Below are 23,041 nucleotides of genomic sequence, written 5' to 3'. Positions count from 1 at the left end.
TAAGAAATTTACGGCTGTGAATATGCGTGTGATCATGCGCATAATACGTTTACGCATGCGCGTTTAATGTATAACGGACAGTATAAGCTAAGCTAAAATTATCTAATTCAGTTAATGTTGCAGATTGCGTTGTTCCTTAATCTTCGAATTGGATCCGGCTTATTATTTTTTGCAGACTGTTAGAGCAATTTTATAAAAGTAAGCTTGAACTTTCGATTATGTCAAATAGAATTTCCGATATATATTTACTAATATGTAAAGGATCTACAAAGCGAAAGTATGTTTCGAAGTCCATTAAACAAAAAGTGGAATTGCTGCAAAAATGGATAAAGGCATAATCCTTTGTTTATCTACCCATTCTGCGGCGGAAGGAAGGAAACGCCACGGCGCGCAATGAATTGGAAGTTGATCTGTCAGCACTCTCCTTATCTTCAGGGTAGATGTCTTTATTTTATTTGGCTTATAATTCCTTACTAAATGTAGTATTTCATCTCGATGTACTCTGTCTTTGATATGATTTAAATCAAATTCCTCGTCATTATAATTCGCTTCCGATAGTGAAGAAAGTGACACGAGGTTATTGAAAACGAAAAAATTTCGATTGACAAATTAGTCGGTATTCTCGACACAGCAATTATAGGACTTCAACAGCGGAACTTTGTAACTGAAGAAGAAATTATGTCTGTTTATAGAATTAAAGAGAAAATATTATCACATAAAACGAAGCAACATATCAAGCTATCATATTATTACATATCAAGCAGATTATTTTATCTTTTATTTCGCAGCAAAACTATTCTAATTCCCATTTCACTTGGAATATTCTATGTTCGTCAGCGATTTTTCGTTTAATTTTACTACCACTTGGTTTTGATATAGACATACTGAATACAAAGGGCTTGAATAAGCACGGTTAACGTTAAAAAGTTAACAAAAATTTGTTCTTTCCACAAGAGATAAATCAAAATGCTGATATATTTCTTCAAAAATATTCTAACAATATCACAAAATGTCAATCGTTTAGCAAAAATCAATTCAAAACAGAGAAACTAATTCTATCTCACAGCGAAATCGCTACAAATCAATCACAGCATTAAGTAAACAAACAGTTCGCTAGAACTACAGCTACTACTGAGATGAGTTGTTTGTTCTTGGCTTTTATAAGCTTTATAATTAATTCCTCGAATATACTGGAAACATCTATAAATATCTGGATTTTTGTGGATGGCAACAGCAATTACGGGATATTTATTTATTAGGTATTAAATGCACGCGCTGTTCTATTTTTAACCTTCCAACTCATCTGTCTTTTCAAAAATCGTCTGCGTTGCTAAGGCAACATGAAGCAAATCTAATTACAATTCTAAATAAAAAAAACTAAATAAATAAATAACTATGAAATCCGTAACAATATGAACAACTTAAACAACTTACATTGAAAGAAATGTTTAATAAAGTAAACAAATAAATAGTAAGCATTTTTTTTTTTTTTGTAAATTTTGATACCCTTTATATCATAATTGTTCTTTATTTCATAAATTACGGTTTCACATTTTTAATTTCATAATTTCTACATACCATCTTACCAGATTTAAACTGATGATCTATAATAGGGAAAAATCGATAATCCGGAATCGCCGAAGTCCCGACAAGTCCGGATTAACGACTTTTGACTGTAATACTAAATCATTACAGCAGAGATGTCAAACTCATAGGTTCACTTGGACCAAACAAACAAGGTTTAACTTTAGGCGGGCCGGGGAAAAAAAAAAAAAAAAAATCAATATTTATAGAAACGTAGACTTTTTTCGAATAATAAAATAATAAACATATATATTTATATATTTATATAGAAAAGAACAAGAAAAATTTAATGTTTACGTCCTGATACTTGACATCTCTTCTCTGCTATTATCTTTCCTATTTCGGGAGAAATTTTGTTTGCAGTGATAACTTTCAACGCTGACCCAAGGTGAGCATCATTAATACGGTTTCTAATAGGAGACTTATTATCTTTCATGAATGAAAATAACTGCTCGCACCGATAAGTGCTACCAAACATGTAAATAATTTCATATGCGAATTTTCGAGTATTTTCAAACCTGGCTGGTAAATATTTGTAAAATTCAGGCACGCCCACTTCAATGAATTTTGCTTTCAAATTTGAGTTGCATTGAATCTGGATCACCTCCATTTGCATATGGCTGGGTACTGAGTCAATACTTATTGAGAAATTCGAAGAAAACAAAAAAATTTGTCTTCGAGGGAACTAAAATCATTAAACCTCGTTTCAAATTCAGTTGTTAAATTTGCAATTTTTTCTGCGTATTTTTGATACGAACAAGTATCATCTAAATTTGATTTGTTCATACTGCACGTCGGGAAGTGCGTCAAATCTTCATTTTTAAGTTGTTTTTCCCAAAGAACTAGTTGACATTTGAATGCTTTAATTATGTCAAACATGTTCGTAATGATATGATCTTTTCCTTGTAACGATAAATTTAAATTGGTTAAGTGTTTGGTTATATCAACCAAGAAAGATAAATCTTGTACCCATATTGGATCGTAAAACAAACTTACGTCTTGATTTTTCGTTTTTAAAAACTGACATATTTCTTCTTTCAAATCCCAGAATTGTTTGAGAATCTTGCAGCAAGATAACCAACGCACCTCGGTATAGTAGGACAAACCCGAATATTCACTATCTAACGCACTTAAGAAAGCAGTGAATTGACGCTGATTTAAACCTCGAGATCTTATAAAATTTATAACTTTTTTTATATATGACAAAACATTCTCCATATTTATTACTTTCGTGCATAGAACTTCTTGATGTATAATACAATGCATATGATGAATGTTTGAACCGTGAATTTCACTAAGTTTTTTTCTTAGTAATGCTACGAAGCCCTTGTTTTTCCCGGTCATTGATGGAGCGTCATCTGTAGCTACAGAATTTAATTTTGCCAAAGGTAGATTGTATTTCTGCAGAAGTCCAAAAACACAAGTAAATATATATATCTTCTCCTGTGGTAGTACCAGGCATCGGTATTAGTTCCAGTAATTCCTCAAAAATGTTAAAATTCTTGTCACAAGAACGAAGAGATGCTGCTAATTGAGCTTTGCCACTAATGTCCGTGCTCTCGTCACAGGCAATGGAGAAACTTTCGAAACTAGATGATTTTGCTTTGATCTGATCACTTAAATTCGCGGGTAAATCAGTAACTCTTTCCGCAACTGTATTTCCAGACAATGAAATTGATTGAAAAGCCTTCACATTTCCAGGACAAACAATTTCTCCAGCTTTCATTAGGCATTCCTTGATAAAATCACCGTCAGTAAAAGGCTTCGAATGTTTAGCTATCAACTCGGACAAGACGTAGCTTGCATGTACCGCCGCTTCACTTTCTTGCAATACTTTACTAAACATGGACTGTTGCTTTTTCACTCCTAACTTGAGCTCTTTCAACTTTTCTTCTCTCATTAATCCTTCGCAATTGTTATATTTCGATTTGTGTTGTTCGTAATGACGTTTAATATTATATAACTTTGGTACATTAATAGTATTATTACATATCAAGCAGATTATTTTATCTTTTATTTCGCAGCAAAAATATTCTAATTCCCATTTTACTTGGAATATTCTATGTTCGTCAGCGATTTTTCGTTTAATTTTACTACCACTTGGTTTTGATATAGACATACTGAATACAAAGGGCTTGAATAAGCACGGTTAACGTTAAAAAGTTAACAAAAATTTGTTCTTTCCACAAGAGATAAATCAAAATGCTGATATATTTCTTCAAAAATATTCTAACAATATCACAAAATGTCAATCGTTTAGCAAAAATCAATTCAAAACAGAGAAACTAATTCTATCTCACAGCGAAATCGCTACAAATCAATCACAGCATTAAGTAAACAAACAGTTCGCTAGAACTACAGCTACTACTGAGATGAGTTGTTTGTTCTTGGCTTTTATAAGCTTTATAATTAATTCCTCGAATATACTGGAAACATCTATAAATATCTGGATTTTTGTGGATGGCAACAGCAATTACGGGATATTTATTTATTAGGTATTAAATGCACGCGCTGTTCTATTTTTAACCTTCCAACTCATTTGTCTTTTCAAAAATCGTCTGCGTTGCTAAGGCAACATGAAGCAAATCTAATTACAATTCTAAATAAAAAAAACTAAATAAATAAATAACTATGAAATCCGTAACAATATGAATTAAGTAATAATTAATAATAAAGCAAAGTGCAGGCACATGCATGCACCAATATATCGTACAAAACTATGATTGGAAAACTGACACCATGAGTTTGGCCACATTCGGCTATCGGGGGGATGCGTACAAGTTCTGAGTGCACGTGTCTCCCAAAAGCCGAAGGTAGCTGAACGCAAGCTACGTACATAATTCGAAACTTGTATCATGTTATTCGATGAGGGGTAGGGCTATGGCGCCCAGGCACCCTGGTGGTTAAGCACCGCAGTTCAACATGATGTATCACACGCATTTGTAATTTAAGTAGTGTGTGTGTCAGCTCGCTGTGAGTAATCTAACAACACTGAATAAATTATCGTTAATTACTTAGCAGTAAACATTTCATTTTTTTCTTCGTCGATATGTTATTTTATTATTATATATTATTATTTGCCGAGCCGCAAAAATATTTGTTGTGGGCCGCGAGTTTGACATCCTTGCATTACAGCATTACATGGCTCATCCGCAATTTGCTGGATCCTACTACCATTTCTCATTTTCACATTACCAGCTTATATTGATATCCACAATTATTAGTAAATTATTTTTTAATGAATTGTGAATAAAGTGTCATCCTTTTCTTTTTTATTGTACTTTTAAATCTTAATTTGGATGTTAATTTATTTACATATTATACACAATGCCTATTAGATGATGCGGAAGAATTTCTTAGCAATGTACTTTATGTTTCACAATAGTTAGAAATTTTTCCGTGTTTAAAAGAATTGGCAGACTGCCATCGGCTGTTATCAAAATGTCTGCTGTTTGTCGTTGGATGTTATCTAAACGTCTGCTTAGTTTCTTGTACTTCATACTACTTTGTTAATTAACGTCATACCACAATAATCTTACTTCCTATAGAGAATGATAAGAAACAAAGCTGTGTAATCTAGAAATTGGAAAGATAATTGCAAAGGAGTGAGTTGAGTACTCTAATCGCACACTATGCCCAAATCCCAAAGGGATGATCAGTACGACCTCGACTGTGAGCGGCGAAAGTGAAACAACTTCTTTGTCACATTCTGATTGGATAAGTCTATTTATCGTATACTTCCGTTCCATCCACGTGGTTGAGGAGGCGAGTCGGAGATTACTGTTGTCAACTGCGGAAGGAAGCAATTTTTATTTAAAAAGCCGGTTTGGTGGTTGTACTTTAATTGATTTCAAGAAATTTCATCAGAGATGACTTCTCGTATTATGGTTCCTTTTACCTTCTGGTAAATTCTGAATTTCTTGTTTTTTAAATAGAGTTTTGTGTATTTTAAGAATATTGAATAAATAAGAAATCATAAGCTGTTTTCCTTCATGTGTATTCAGTATTTACATTAAGGATTGTAGCTCATAAATTTTGTGTTTTATTTAAATATCCAGCTGTATTTTTTGTGGTACAGGAATTCTTCATGATCTAAACATACGAGCTTGTAAATTTATTCAAAAATTCGGCTTGTAAATTCATTCAAAAATTCGGCTTTTCATATTAGAAGTCAGCTAAATATAGGATTAAAAAATGCAGTTAACCACCAGTTAAAATGAGAAGGTGTTTATATTAGAATAATATGCTTAAAAGCTCTGAACCGATTTTTTTTAACTCTGCTATTGCTTTTAGTATTTCAGAGAGAAATTATACATCTTTTAGCATCTAATTTAATGCGTTTCAATCCCATAAATAAGAATAAGAACATCCTGGGGCAACTTGTAAGTAATAAGAAGCTTCTGTTTTTGTTTAAGGAGATTTATATAGTTTACTTTAAAAAAAAAAAAAGAAATTTGTGCTTTAATGTCTAGAAAGCCAAATGTGTTATTGCATGATGAATATTTTCTGCTAATAATTCAAATAATGGATGATGACTGATAGGCAGCAGTTTCTCTGAATATTATTAATTTAACAACAATTTGTGTCGCAGTCTGTCTGTGAATGATTCGTATGAATATGTAGACCATTGAAAGGAAATTTTCATTTACATTTTATAAAAATATATCTATACTGTTGGAAATATACGTGTCAGATAGTATATATAAATACTGAAGACTTTCCCCATCCCAAAGAATTGTATTAAATTAAAATAACATGCCAAACAGGTATTAATTTAGAAGTAAAACAAAACAAACAAAAAATCAGCCTTATATTTGTAAATTTTCACAGGACTAGTTTTGATGGTTTTACTGAACCATCATCCTTAGGTGCCAAAGCGCAAATCATAGTTCAGTTCTTCAGTTCGGTAAAACCATCAAAACTAGTCCTGTGAAAATTTGCAAATATGATGCTGATTTTTGTTGTCTGACCTTCTAAATTAATAATCATATTAAGGTTTGAGAAAAACTTACCGAGATGCAAGGTAATAGAAAGAAAATATAAATGCTGGATTTTTTTAAATATGGTAAAGTTATATTAAATAATCAAATATCTCCTGAAAATTTTTTACTTCATTATTTCATGCTTAATTTTAATAATATGTTTGTATCTGAGGAAGTACTGAAGTTGGAGTATAAATATTGTTGGCTGTGTTTTTGTATGGCCTTCTTATCGCTGCAATGTTTCTACCTACTATTATTTTATATATATATATTATGAAGCTAATCTACACATGAACTAGAATATATGTACAGTTAGTTGAAATATATGCAAATTTTCTCTGCTTGTAATATCTGTATTCTATATTTATTCCGGTTGATCTTTACATTATGGTAACTTGGCGATTTTTTGGCGAAAATTTGGCAACCAACTCTCCTACAGCAACCCTCTATTTTTTTTTTTCCCGCCGCCATTTTGTCTTTACGAAGTAAAGACATGTTTCTTTTCTTTTTATCTACTGAACACTTCTTCCAACAATCTACTAGCCGAATTACACTTATGCTAGAAATTTTATCGAACAAAACTGCTTAATCATGACAAATATTCACTGCAAAATTGGGAAAAAGTGCACAATACCATACTCCTTATGCGTTTTTCAAAATAACACACATAAACCATGTACACATAAACCATGTACACGCCGACTTATTTTTACTTAAAAAAAATCCCAGAATTGCACAAAAATGGCATTGCGCACACTCTTCACTATATCCATGTACACTGCTTTTTTCTCATAAATTAGAAAAATTTCACGAAAATACATGAGAATTTTCTCAATCTTTAAACCCGGTAAAAAGAACATATATGAAATTACCTCATCACGAAAAAGTATTTACCCTTTACAAATATGAACATTTCCACATATAAAATAAATAAAATATCCAAAAACTTTTATCTCTAAATCATCTATTACATTATACACGTCACCAACGAATTCATACCGCAAGCATTACAAATACTTAGTATCAAATATTTAAATTATTTCCATGCACGTTTATTTCAACTTAAATGTATACCAAATTCCTACAAACATAAAATTCACAAAATAACTATCATTTAATTAAAATATCACTAAACCATGTACACGTTGACTTATTTTTACTTAAAAGAACATCCCAGAATTGCACAAAAATGGCATTGCGCACACTTTTCACTATATCCATGTACACTGCTTTTTTCTCATAAATTAGAAAAATTTCACGAAAATACATGACAATTTTCTCAATCTTTAAACCCGGTAAAAAGAACATATATGAAATTACCTGATCGCGAAAAAGTATTTACCCTTTACAAATATGAACATTTCCACATATAAAATAAATAAAATATCCAAAAACTTCTAAATCATCTATTACATTATACACGTCACCAACGAATTCATACCGCAAGTATTACAAGTACTTAGTATCAAATATTTAAATTGTTTCCATGCACGTTTATTTCAACTTAAACGTATACCAAATTCCTACAAACATAAAATTCACAAAATAACTATCATTTCATTAAAATATAATTAAATTCAAAAACACTACTTAAAATATAAATGAGCACATACATTAAATTAATAAAAATTATCTTACAATCCTAATTACTTTAAACTAAATCATTGCTAATAACAATTTTCCCAATAATACCAAATTCCTTTCCACCTTACATTTAGAACAATGCATAAAAATAATATCCTCAAATAATTAAAAATACTAACTTACCTAATCTTCTTCAGAATCTTGATTACGTGGCGGATACACTTTTCTAATTCATTGAATAAAATTATTCAAAGATTTTTTCTGCGAATTTTTCCTCCATACTTCCTCCGCTAAATAAAAAGCAAACTTCTCATTATCACAATGCCTAAATACCCATTTTGAATCACTTTAGTTAGGGCCATGGGATCCAAAAATTACACAACACTGTTTCACACAACACAGAATAAAGCTAAATACAAAATCTCCACTTTTTTTCCCGATTTCCCCCCTTTTCGGATTAAAGAACCGTAATTCGTCCATTAATATCACGACATATCCCATGATCTCTCATTTCCCTCACGCAAAATAATGCGTAATCGGAACTGAGTACTGCTCACATTATTACCAAAGTCCCAGGTAGTAACCTTTATCGCCTCCAAAATGTCGCCAAACTACCGGTTACCATATTGTAAAGATCAACCTTTATTCCAAATTTCCAAAATAGACTATCCTAATGAGCTAATTCAGTCTTAGTATTTTTAAATTTAATATTCAGTTGTATTATAAAATCAAAAAAGAGAAATATTTATATAATTTCATATTGTTGTCATTATAGTTGAATTCCATTTGTCATTAAAACTAGTTTCTAAAATTTTATGATATGCATGATTTATCAAAACTGTTGCAATAAATTATTTTAAGATATATAAGTACATAGACTTTTGATAAATGATTGCATAATATGTAAAGAAAGTCAAACTTAGGACTGTATAAAGTGATCATATTTATCAATTGAATTTTGATTATAACAAACTGAAAAAAAAAAAAAAAAAAAAAAAAAAAAATATGGGAAATTGTCATTGTGATGTTGATACTTTAATTAACTTTAAGGAGACATATATTAGAATATACTTTTGGAGAATTTTAATCAGAAATAGTTTTAAAAATTTTTACATTTTGCAGTTATTACATAAATGTTTGTTTATAAACACTACATATTCACAATTTTTCTGGGAATTATCCGAATAATATCATGCTATTATAATTTATAATATTTAGAGAGCATTTCAGTATTCTCTTCTTAGCATTTGTAAGGAATTCCTAATCAATTTTTTGAGCTTTATCTTCAATATGCTTCTTGTTTAATGTGCATGGTCCCTTTCAGAAAGTGTTTGTCAGATACCTCTGTCAGCAGTGCTACTTGTTAATTTTTTACATTAATATCTATGTAAGCAGGGCTGGTGTCAGAGCATGTGCAACAGGTGCAGCCACACCAGATGGCAGAATTTAAAGGCAGCAAAATTTATAAAATTTAGGGAATTACTGGGCAACAGATTCTAGAAATCAAAGTGATTGCACTGGGCGGCGAAAAGCCTAGCACCAGCATTATATGCAAGTTTAAAATTTCTGATGATCCAGGCTCGTTTGAGATTTTTGATTTTCATCTTCATTTACCTTTTTTTTATCTTTTACTGAAAGATTATTGAACGATTCCAGCGAATGTAGGACATCAGTGAGATTAGTTTTCCTTGCTATCTCATTGCATTCATATTTTTATGTTATGGTGGATTTCACTATTTATTTCAAGTTCATTTGCTCATGATTAATGTAAATAAAAAAATTATCTCATTTAGTGATTTTATTTTAGTAAAAACAAATTCATTTTTTTAACAGTTTAATCACATTCAAATGACTCAATGATTTTAGTCAATCACAAATTCCCTGCATATTTGTGTACAAATGGCCAGGATTTTGGCTATTTAATAACATCTAAATGATAACAGTAGCCATGATTACATTATATGATACTGCTATATTTGATTTTTAATTTATTAATAATTCACATTCTTTTAGGTCCCAAAATCCTGCATATCTTCCGTGCCTTTCAGAACTTGATAAAGAAGCCTCAAGCAAATTTGATTCTGTTGTAATTGTGGCATCAGATGTTTCTAAAGTAACACTTCCTGATTCAAGCTTCTTGAAAGGTTTCATAGATAACTTGAAAATTCATAAAGAGGTAGTTTATTTTGCATCTCTAATTTTAAAATCATTCTTATATAGATTTTATTTGGAGGAGAATTTAAATCATACTTATTTATTCATCTACTTTTAGTTTGATGCTGTATTTGAAGAAGTTGAAAATTTTATTGTACCTCATGTCCCTAATTATGAACATATAAAGAAGTTGGTGAGTTGCTTTTATATTTATAAAAGTTGAATTGTTTTCTAAAACATATACTAAAATTAAATAAAATTTAATACATTATTTGCTAACAGCTGCAACATACAGGCTATGTTTCACTGCTTCATCTTACAATTATCAAAATGCAAGTAAGCATTGGAACTATATTTTTCTGTGTATGGAGTGATGCTTTTAAATGCCATTTTGTTTTTATTGTCCACACCTCTGTCATTCACCACTTATAAATAGTTTACATGTAATAGTTTAGGAATTGTGGCAATGTGTAAACATTTAGCTGTAACTTCACTCCTATTTTGTCTACCAAGCTATATTTTCACTGTCTGTGGTGTGTTTTCACCCTGCGAAGACTTCAGAGTAAATACTAAACAAATTCAAACATACAGTAAAATGTATGTAAATTTTTATTTGTAATTATCTAGAAAATGCACTTAGTTAAGCTAAGAAACCTGATTTATTACAGAACTGATAATATTACTATTTCTAGTTGCGGAAGGATGATGTTACAATGACGGAAAGCTTACCAATTCTTATTGTCTGATTTGAAAGCAGATTGAATGAAATTTGTTTTTTTGTAGCTGGTAGCTTCAAAAACTCTCTAATTAAATCCTAATTCAAAGTTCAACAAGCTGTATATTAACTTTGCTGTACTGTAGTTTCTTATTTCTGCACATTTTTTCTTTCATGTTAATTTACAAGTTTTGAAGAAAATGAATATTTCATAAATATAAGAAAAAATTAATAAGCTAGCATACTTAAAACAATAAAATTAAACCTTATAAATTTACCTTAAATGATCACAGCTGCATAATCCAAGTTTTAACAATATGTTACTACAGACAGGGCTGATGCAGTTGCACTGGTTGCACAAAGTGGCAAAAGATGGCCAGAAGATTTTTAGAATTTGGATGACAAAATTTTTTGAATTTAGAGAGATACCAAGTGGCAGATTTTAGGACCTGTAGAGATTGCACTGAGTGGCAAAATGCTTAGTACTATCCTTTCCTATAGATTTATCCTGTTCTCATTTGAGTTTATATTTCAGATTTGTTTCTTTGAATTTTGTGATATTGTAAGAGATTTCTAAATGCAATTGAAAATGTATATAAATACTTCAAAAAATTATTTGAAAGCATTTATATTGCGGGATATTGCATATTTATTGCAGGGTGACCCAATTCGTGACATATTTTAATCTGTTAATCTGTTTTTTTTTTTTTTTTTTTTTTTTTTTTTTGAAGGTTTATAGTCCCACTGGCCCTTTAGACAGAAGTTACGATGATGTAAGGCGATTTGCTGATGCTGCCGTCAAAGGAATCAAAAGGTACTTCTGATTTCAGCTTTTTATTTATCATTATCTGTGTACAGTGAAAGCCCAGTAAGTCTGTACATCATGGGTAAGGAAATATATCTGAGTGTGGAATTATGAAGATATAGAGAAGTTAAAAAAAAGAAAGGGGGAAGAGAAAAAATACTAAGGAATTGAAAATATTTTTAGTCAGCTTAGAGTTACATTTGTTGTCAGAGTTAACTGCTAAAGCAAAACCAAGGACGTGGGTTTAACTCTTTCATAAGTCATGGTTCTCCCTTTTCATGAGGCAATATATCCACTGTGATGTACTCTGGGTAGTGTTGTTGATGATGACAGCTAAATGATCAATAGATTTGGCCATGTCTGACAAATAGTGTTTGAGCAAGTATCTGCTTATGGGGAAAAAATTAATTTATAGAATTACATTTATTGAATAAAATTGTAATTTTCTAATTATTCTTACTTTATTTTGTTTAAATTTATTTTATGTTCATAACCAATTAAATTGTAAATTAATACTTACTTTGATTTATTTGATTAAACATTTATGCATGTTTATAATGAAAATTGTTTTTAACACATTTAAAAAATTCATAATCATAGGTTGTTTAAATTTTGTTTTACACTAAGTATAGTCTTTAATGCTCCTTAAATATTTCAGGAATAATGCCTTAAATATGCTTCTGGACCAACTTAAAGAGAAATTGTCTATTTATATTCATGGCTTGTAAACTATGAAACTAAAGTCTTCCTTGTAGTCATGGGTTCTGAATTTGAATATTCATTATGTGAAGTTCATCTTCCAAATTCTGTTTTTCATCAAGGTAATTCGTGCATTTAGAATGTCATACTTAAAATTTCTTCTTCATTCTTTATTCCTGCAGTATCAAGATCATTATCAATTGTCACATATTGTTCAGATTCTGGATCTTCATTTTCTAAATTAGTTGTTCCCTCTACCTCAATGTTAAAGGAAAGTCAGTTTTTAATTTTTTATTAATTTTTTTTAATGAGGTTTCAACGCAGAATCTAGCGTTGTGATTTTTAACACCAGCAGCATCCATGTTCTTTATAAATTTTTTGAACCAGTTTCAATATAAGAATAGGAAATGCAGTTATTAAGAAAAATTAATTTTTTCTATTTTTATGAAGAATTTCTTTTCGGGTGTTTTTTATCCAGTGTTTAAGAATTGTTTTAATCATTTATGCTTTTGAATTATTCTCATATTCAGCAGATAAATTTATGACATTTTTCATGCAACATTTTGATTTGCCTATAAAAAAAGATTTTCTTTTTTCTGTGCCAGTTATGCTGGATTCAGAAATGAACAAGTACTCATACTTTGCTCTTTTTTCAACCATTATAATATTTTCTTTCAAAACCCATTGTTTTTAGCATAGTCTCCCATTTCATCAAAAATAAGGATGGCATTTTCTTTTTAATGTTATGTTTTTACTTTGAGAATTTTCTTTCCAATGTGATAGGCTATAATAGAAATAGACCTACATATCAAGTTGAAAACAATATATCATTGTTATGCATCTTATAGTGATGTCTGAAGCAATCTAGTCAGCTTCTGCTTCCCATAAATTCATTTAATCCCAGCCTCTTAACAAATTCCATAATTTTTTTTTTGGGGGGGGGATTACGTCTGTTTCTGAAACAACATATTCATGAACAAATCTGAACATTAACAAAATCACTTCTGTGTGATTAAAATCTGAATTTTCTAGTCTTTTCTTGATGATCCTTATGTTTTAAAAATTTTTCTAAAATCTTTTCTTTGGGTTTGCACAAGTATAATGATAGTTATGTTAAGAATACAATATTCCTTTGCATTCTTATTTGGTAAGTTGCGTCTGACTATTTAAAAAAAAAAAAAAAAAAAAAAAAAAAATTTGATTTTAGTTTTCACTACTAAAGAATAAAATTTCAGAGGAGCTATTTTCATGTCTAAATCACCTTTGAAATAGATGAGTCATTTAATTGAATCCTTTTCTGGGTTTCAGCTGCCAGCTAAAAACCACTTACTGTGAAAATTATTAGAAAACCTACATTTCTTCTTGTCGTGACCTATTATGATGCTCTTTTGTGTGGAAGAAAGACAGATTTATGTCAACTTAAGTGGACAGTTCTTTTCTAGTGATGAGTTTTTGAGATTGTCTTTTAGGCTGTATTTGTATATTGTTTAAATTTTTCTCGTTTCTAAATGAAATGTTTCTGTGTAATGTGTTTACAAATTATGAAAATTTTAAGTATGTGAATTTAAATATACTGCAGTTAATTTATATATATATATATATATATTTCTTCCAGAATTTTAAAAGCAGGTGGAAAACGTCCAATATTGGCTGTGCTCAGTTCAAACCCAGAATATTTAAGTAATCCAAAATACAAGTACAGTGATCTTGCATCTATTTTAGGTGCTGCTGAAGCTTTATATGTGGTAAGTTTTTGTAGCATAAAAAAATTATATGCAAAGTTTTTATTATGTATGTATAAATTTTCATGTAAGGTAGGCTTATGTAATTGTTTTGGAAGAGGAAAAGCCCAAGAATCACCATAATATAAAATATGAACAATTTTTAATTGTTAAAGTTTTTAATGAGTTTGTTATTCAGATTCCAATTATAAATTAATACTTATAATTAATAAAATAATAGCTTTCTACTTATTACTTTGTTGATAATAGTTTGATTGAATATTAACAATTTTGGAAGTTATTCCTGTTTAATATATCTGATATTTTTTAAGCAATCATCTGTAATTTTATCTAGTTTGTATAAATCGAATCTAGGAAAGAAAAATTATCAGTTTTTAAGGTATATTTGTAATACGAAATAGTAGGATATATTTTTTGTAAATTTCACAATAATTCAATCAAGAAATTTTACTGAACTTCTGTTTAAAAAAAGCCTTTGATCTATATTTTTGGTTAACATTATAAATGACAATCAGCAATATAATTCTTCTGTGCTATAATTTTGCTTCTTATTACTTTTTCAGTTTGTGCATATTATATGAGCAGTGAGTGAAGAGATACTTATTTTATCTTTGTAAAATGTTATATGGGTTTCGAGTACAAGCATTTTTAAAATTAACAATTTCAAAATGAAATTTGTTTTTAGGTAAAAAATTAAGTTGACAGTAGTTATAAATATTTTGAGGCAAAGTAAATGAAGTTTTGTTTTTTCCCCTTCTATTTACAAAAATTAAAAATGGTTTGTGCATTAAAAAAGTAATTTTTTCTTATTTTCAGTTTCTTTGTTATTTCATTCTGTTTGTAGCCTCTTGAAATACGAGAAGATGTTCCTGCAAAAGTTAGCAAAGTAGATTTGATTGGTTACAGCTCTTTAGGGAAAGATACAGAAGTTAGCAAGTTACTTCAATTTTCAGTGGGTTTGGAGCTGGGAAGGTAAATATTATTTTTATATAAAAACTTATCATAATAGTATAGTTTGTGGTGTGAAAAGTTTTATTTCAAAAATACTGGTTCAAATAATTTTTTTAAAAATTCATTTGCATTAAAATCGTTTTTTTTAATTAAAAATGTTGATTCTATTAATCATTCTTTTAAATTATACTGTATTAAAATTGTCAAAAATTCGTAATCTGTTAATAATTAGATTTCCTGATGTCTTCTGCATTCAAGAAAATCTATCATTTTTAAACAATTCGCGTGACATTTTATTAAGAAGATGATATGATGAAGGCAATATTGATTATACCCTTCTTAAAATGCATCTGTCAACAAACTTCTACCAGAAGCATATTTTTAACTTGGATCATTAATGGGGCAGCTACCTTAATGGCATCAGCAAGTTATCTAATATTATGAATTTATTGTGCCTTACAGGCCTCAGATATTTTTATCATGACTTATATAAATCCTGTTAAAATTTTATCCCTTTAATATTATTTTCCTATCGTATAATTTAAATAACTAATTTTTTTCTTTCTCCGAGCACTTATTTGGGGTTATAATGACTGCTTTTTCATAATGATTCATTACCAAGTGTTAGTTAAATTCAGTTCCTGATTTTTAAATTTACAGTTCTTTGATTACCATTATCTACTTTCTAGAAGCATATGAATGTAAAGTAATGGCTTATTAACTGCAGTATCTTTGCTATCTAGTTGTTGTTTTTATGCCTCTTTAGAAACTCACTTTTGTTGCCAAGAAGCAAGGTTTGTGCCTGCCATTGGCTTAGGCCTTGACACCTTAAAAGTGACAGTAAGAATTTTCTGAGCTGCATTAAAAAAAAAAAAACTAAGAATCCCTGGAAGTCAAGTTCAAGGGTCTGATATCTTTCTTCCCCTGCTACTAACCTCTCAACACAACTTTTGGCTTGATAGTATTTTAAATGCCTCTATGCCACAAGGGCACTGTGCATTAGGTAACATCTGTGCCTTCTCTCAAATTCAGATGTGAGCGCATGGCTATCACAGCTGGCTTCCCTACTACTGTGCCAACAGGGTCACTCTGTGTTATCTTGACATATGACTCTATGATCACTACTTAGACACTGTGCAAATGTTTTGGAAAATTTATTGTTATTTTTCAGTGAATTAACATGGGTAAGAACCAGGGCCTTTGCACAGTGGTATAAATGCAAAGAATGCCATCGCATAGGGGCCCTTGAATGTCCTGCTGAACAAGATTTATATATTTAAACTTAAAAGACGACGGATTCTTTGATAAATACTATATATGTATAATAGAATTCATCGTCTTTTAACCGTTTGAGTCCCAAGCAGCGCGATCGCACTGTTGAGATTTTATGTCAAGAAAACCCAGTACATTTCGAATATTGTGGACAGCTGACTGTGCACTTGATGTTGATAATGTGGGCACTTGATTTAAATCAAGGACACATCAATGTAAAATAAACAAAGTGCTATCACGCTGTTTGGTATTTCTCAATATAAAATAAAACAAGCGCTGTCACGCTGCTTGTTTCTTTTTGTACTCGTTTAGAGAAAGTGCAGATGCGCTGCTTGGGATTCTTCAATAGTATTTTTCAATTATGACACAGTGATGGGGCCCTTGGAAGCAGATGAAAAAGCTGAATTTAGTGTTACGTACACCAAATCTTCAACTGAATACAGAGCAGAAAAGCTATATGCTCTTATTTTGATTACCTTCTAGAGGAGAGCTTTTAAGCCATTAGTGATTACTGGGGCCAGAATGTTGCTTGGCTTTATTGCGAGAACAAGCCCTTAATTTTTTTAGGCCAGCATGTGACAGAAAGATAGCAAAAATGAAGGACTCTTGAAGTCCCAGAACTCCCACTTTTAGGAAACAATTTTGTATTGTAGCCATGTGTCAACTTGTAAATACAAAAGAGCGAGTTGGCTGAGGGTAGGAATTACTACTTTTCTTGTGCACTGTAGACTTTACACTAATTTTTGCTTTAAAGCTTGGTTATGCAATTAATTTATTTACATAAATCTTACGATAATGGTTTAATCTCGAGTAAAATTTAAAAAAAAAATTAAATCATCTCTTCTCTTCCTTGCTTTTTATTCATGTTTCCTATTTCTTTTATAGTTTTTCACTCTTTTCGTTTGTCAGATTGAAATAGTTTATAACTCTGATGCGCATTAATTTCAATATTAGTTTTCATGTACATTATTTTATGATAATGAAATCTTATTCAAATATTTAAGCAGTATTTGTATTTAATTTTTTGTTTTACTTCAATATATGGTACATTATAAAGTTTATCCCCACAAATGATATGTACATTAATTATTAAATTTTTTTGTTATTTTAAACGTACTTTCATGTGTTAAAGCTTTCCTCTCTTACTTGTGATTTCCTCATCATCGAAGTCTAAGAAAATTTTTTAAATGAAACGTCATGGAGATTCAATATTGACGATTACCATGGAAGGTCAAAGATAAGAAATCTTATTTAAACTAGCAACCTGATAATGTGGCCTCCAGAGGCAGAACACGCTCTGTCTTATAATCTAAAGATCTCATCTTAAATACATGCGAGCTAATTTGCATTCTGGCATGGAAATGGAAAGAAGAAATGACAGTAAAGGTCTAAATCATACTATAATTAGTTAATTAACATAAAAGGAACTCTAGAACTTATCTAAATAGAAAAATAATATAAATTGTGTATTAAATTTATATAAATGTTATTATATAAATTTAATACATAATTTATATTAAATTTATATAAATTATGTATTAAATTTATATTATTATGTCTTCTCTAATCCAATAACTGATAGGTTAAAATGTTTCTAGCAAAAGTTAAAAACTGCAATACAAAATTTAGTGCAGTATAGCTAGGCATTTCTGGAAAACTTAACATTATATTTTGTTTTACAAAGCAAAATTATTTGTGTGTGTATTTTAACAAAAACAAAATGTAATTTAATTCACTTCTAATTTATGACTTGCTAAATTTCAGTTAAATTTTTTATTTACATTTTTGGAAGCGATTTCTAGTCTAGATATTGTTTTCCTTATAGGCTGGCGAACTTGACATACTGTTTGTTCATAAGTCGATTTTATCAAAGGATGAGAGTGCTGTCTATTAACATGCTGGTTAATTTCAAATAAAGAGAGATGTGGTCAATAAGAATACAGCACTCGCAAACATTACTCATAAGAAAAAAAAAAAAAAGTGCAAGAGATGTTCTTATCATATCACAAGCTGTATTGAAAAGAAAAACTGTATTGATCAAATATTAGAAAAATCTGTAAAACATGAAATCAATTTCAATTAATTTTAGAGAGAGTAAATCCAGATGACTTTAGCAAAAAATAACAGTGGTTTTCACAGATACAGAGAAAGTACCTCAGGTACATGCATAGCTAATTTTTTATCTGATGTCAAATTATTGCAGAATACGACATTGTGATGAATGGCATTATAAAATGCTCTCAAGCACTGTTAATACTTGAATCCTGCGACATAAAATGAGTCGATTGTATAAGTAGTAGTTGTTTGAAAACAAAGCTTTTAGATGAAATTAAAATTTCCCTTTTTTATTTCTTTGTACGAAGTAAAGAAAGTATCGTAATTGCGAAAAACTTTGGTTATCATATTTCGACAGATATATCCATTTTGACCGTTTCCAAATCCGTCTGCCCCCCCCCAGCGAATAAGCGGTAAAATGGCTGAGTACTGGTAGTTCGGTCTGAGGTTCAAATTCCCTGAATGGGCTGGCTGCATGGGCCTTCATAGTTTTCCCCATGTATAACGTGTATAAGAGCCAGGTTCCCTTAAAACTTTGCAGAGTTTTCACTAGTGCCAACTCTGATAAGGATCCCAGAACACTATAGAATTTGAAGGCTATGATTTTGATCATATCCCTGTGTTAAATGTTCATATTGTAATGGTTTATATATAAATCTGTTTAGAATTGCATGCCGTGACATTGGTGGTTCAGATCCTGAACGCATGGCAGCACCAAATGTTGCTACATATGTTAAAGAACTTTTTGCTGGTACAAGTATACAGGTGGAAGTGATTGAAAATGAAGCAAAGCTTGCTAAGGAATACCCACTTTTAGCAGCTGTTAATCGTGCAGCAAGAGGTAATTTCATTTCATACCTTCACAATTATTAAATGAAATATATTTTTAAAATAATGTTAGTATGTATGTTTTGCATGAGCTTAATTTTCTCATAACTTATTTATGAAATTTCTTGAATATTTGCTCTAACAGCAATGACATAATTATGACTGAGTGTAATATTTAATAATAAGACTTTTTTTTTTTTTTTTTTTTTTTTAAAGGATTAAATTGGTATTTTTAAGATTTATACAGCTGTGCTGATATTGAATCTTGTCATTTTATTTGGAAAGAAATATAATGTATACTCCAAATTTGGGGAAAAAATATAAATTGTTACTGTATAAATCTATGATCATTGATGATGGCTTTATGAAATTACTGAAACTTCATAATAAACTTCTTGAAACTTCTAACAAAGAAGTCTCTTTTTCTCAGAAGCGGATAAGTAGATTTTTTAACATCTAAGATCATCTACTTTGTTTTTAAGTTTTAATCAATTCATACAGATATAATATATATTAAATTTTAATTTTAAAAACTGAATATTAAAAAACTTTCTTACATTTAGGTGTTGAGAGGCATCGTGCTAGAGTAATATTTTTGACGTATGAACCAGAAGGATCTTATGATAAAACACTTGTGTTAGTTGGAAAGGTAATGGATGATAATAATTATTTTATCTTGTTTTATTTTTCATTAGTTACTTCTTGTTAATCCTTCCCTGCCAGATTATTAGATATGACGATCTAATGATCCATAAATGATTTCCTTCTGTTACAAAATTATGAGTGATAGTGAAAAATCTTAATACATTTATAAATAATTGGAACAAAATATACATTAAAAGCCTGACTATGCATCATTTAACTAATTGAAAATTCCAAGTAATCCGAATACTTTTAAATTTTGAAACTTTCTCTTTAAAAAAAAAAAGTAAATTAGAAACTTATAAATTCATCATAAAGTTTATAGGATTACAACTCAGAACAAATGGAAACTGTCACTAGGTAGAGTGACTTGGTGTCAATAATGAATAAGTGTTATCTCATAATGCAGTCACAAGATCTTTACCTTGTTTATGTAAACCCAAAGGTATCGTGAAGAAGGATTATACACATGAATAAAATTTGGGACCTACCATAAATGAAACGACATATAGTTAAGTATTTACAAAACTATTGGATCTTGGCATCAAGAATGGTGTGTGTTAACGTGCACTATGTGTGACTTTATTTGAAACTGGATAAACAATGGTAATGCAAAGTGAAAAAGTGTATTATTCTATAACTTAGATCTCTTGATTATCTAACTAAATACAGAATAATCAGTTCTTTTAAAACTTCCACCAGAATGATTGGCTTATGTTTAGTGCTAGTCATTGCCAGCTTTCATGGTTGACAAGATGCCATAATTGGGTGACTGAGTTACATAACTGGGTTTTACTTTCATATGTTTAAAACCTGTGAAAATATATCAGCTTTTATGTCTAAAATACATTATTTTTTCAGAATTCATATTCATATTTTCAGAATTGATATTCAAGTCGATAACAAATAACAGGACTGTTTTTATAATTTTAGACAGGAAATTTCTTCTTCCACTTTAGGACCAGAAATTTCTTCCAGTGGGCACACTGTGTTGCTTTATGATTTATGAGTAGCACCGGAAGTTTAATGCGTTGATGAAGTTCGCTGTATGTGGCTTTATACTTTAATTGCACTATATATTTGTTATTCCTGTAATGGAATGGAATAAGTCTTATGGGACTGTTCCAAATAATAATGTGTTTAGCAAAAGCTTACCAAGTCATTGGAATTGAGTTTAAAGGCAGAAAAGCAAGGCATGGATTTTTTTATTTAAGTGTCTTTTTGAAATGGTTACAATTAAACTTTCACAATTTATTAGTCCTCCCCAGAGGTGAGTTATAGGGAATGTTGGATTTCTTTATTTCATCTTTTCTATGTTCTAAGTCAATGGGATAATGGATAGGCAGATACACCATATGGCTTTATTTTAATTAAATAATTTAATGCAAATAAGAAAGTGGTGGATGGAAAACTGAAAATCAGACATATTTTGATGTATCGCATTATTCAATGTGTACTCCAATACCTTAAGATTTTACATAAGATGGTACCTATGTCTTACATTTGAACTGAAAAGAAAGTCATACAGCTGTTTTTAAAATATTTCTGTAGTGTTATGAAGCTGAAAATAAGAACTTTTTATATTGAATAGTTATCCATTGGGAATATTAGATTCACTACTTTAAGCCAAGAATTAAGTGAGCAGCTAAGGATGTCATCATATAATACCATATAAAGCAAAGATATTTCCATGCATCTCTGTCAGTTGACATTTTGATGCTTAGGTTCTTTAAAAGCCTACTTCTGGAGCATAACATATTCAGGAAACTAATAATTAATGGTGAATCCTGTTGTGTTCTGCTTTGGAACCATTAGAAACTTAAATCAGATTTTAATTTGGCAGTATGCTCCATTTAGGTATAATAAAGAAACACACCTGTATACAGTTACTGTAATTCAAAAGAAATTCAGGGACCTTGCATTTGGATTGAATTTTGTATTTTTCATATTCACCATGCATAACATTGGGTGATGGCTATGGATGTGATTACAATCTTTTTTATGTGCAATTAATTAATAAAAAAGTATAAAGGTTACTTTTTGGCACTCTTTCATAATACTATTTTAAAAAACGTATTTCTGATGGAATCTTATTCTGCCTTGTGTGTATGAACTCATTAATATCTATATATATTTATACATATATATTAATGAGCACATGTGTGCCATATAAAACATTTGCTTGCAGAGGGAAAAAAAATAATAATTTAAACAAGATTGCTATTAGAAACATTTTTAACAGTCTCTCAAAAATTTTTGGACTGTTATGTTAGATTATGATGTATTTATCATCCACATGACTTTCCATTGTGCAAAACATAAGATTTTTATCTTTTGCTTGGCCTGCTGAATAAATAGTTTCCAGAATGTTATCATTTGAATAACCGAGTGGTAATTGTTGCTTAGTAAGTTGACTGCCTTGCAGCTAATAAATGCACTTTTTGATAATTTTTTTAAATCTTAAATCTCTTATTTTTAATGAAAATCCTATATATTATGCAGTTGATGGAAAATCATTTGGTTATTTTCATTATACTTTAGTACAAAATAATAGAAATTGACTCATTTCCATCAGTTCCATACAAATTTTCAAAAATGAAGTGTAATAACTGCTTGTATTGTACAGAAATGATTGACGCTGAAAATCACTTTGCCAAGTTTTTCGACGATAAACCACAGTTCTGCACTGATGAAATTATAAAACTACCCAAAAAGTGGCAAAAGGTTATAGATAATAAGGGTGAATATGTACTTCATTAAAATTGATTTTCAATAAAGAATATTTTTGTTCAAAAATGTACCAAAAACATGCAGATACTTTTTATATGGCCCAATATATTTCTTTCTTAAAATAACTATCATTGCTTAGTTGGCAAATTTAATTGCCAAATTTATAATGTACAAATTTCAAATATTAGCCACTTTACAAGGAAGTACCCATTATCCTTAGCATATTTCTTCCCCACTTGAATTAGTTACACAGTAATCTAAAATAAATATTGTATGATTTAGGTGTGAGAATGGAATG

At 29.9% G+C, this 23,041-nt stretch overlaps 1 protein-coding gene across 1 annotated transcript in view; it reads left to right on the top strand.

The window, feature by feature from the left end:
* Positions 1–5,170: 5,170 nt before the first annotated feature.
* Dip-B (Dipeptidase B) overlaps positions 5,171–23,041 on the top strand; it is a 62,474-nt gene continuing 44,603 nt past the window's right edge. Inside the window, exons 1-8 of the mRNA XM_035372911.2 lie at positions 5,171–5,488; positions 10,164–10,326; positions 10,423–10,497; positions 11,751–11,833; positions 14,139–14,268; positions 15,110–15,237; positions 19,209–19,384; positions 19,935–20,020. Of these exons, the coding sequence (XP_035228802.1) occupies positions 5,454–5,488; positions 10,164–10,326; positions 10,423–10,497; positions 11,751–11,833; positions 14,139–14,268; positions 15,110–15,237; positions 19,209–19,384; positions 19,935–20,020 (876 nt within the window). The 5' untranslated portion in view covers positions 5,171–5,453. The remainder of the gene's footprint in view (positions 5,489–10,163; positions 10,327–10,422; positions 10,498–11,750; positions 11,834–14,138; positions 14,269–15,109; positions 15,238–19,208; positions 19,385–19,934; positions 20,021–23,041) is intronic.

Source organism: Stegodyphus dumicola, chromosome 6, assembly GCF_044657685.1.
Source record: "Stegodyphus dumicola isolate Sdum_Otavi_A_Nest chromosome 6, ASM4465768v1".
Taxonomy (NCBI): Eukaryota; Metazoa; Arthropoda; class Arachnida; order Araneae; family Eresidae; genus Stegodyphus; species Stegodyphus dumicola.
The sequence above is the reverse complement of the archived record's forward strand: the minus strand, read 5'-3'. Positions and strand labels throughout refer to the sequence as shown.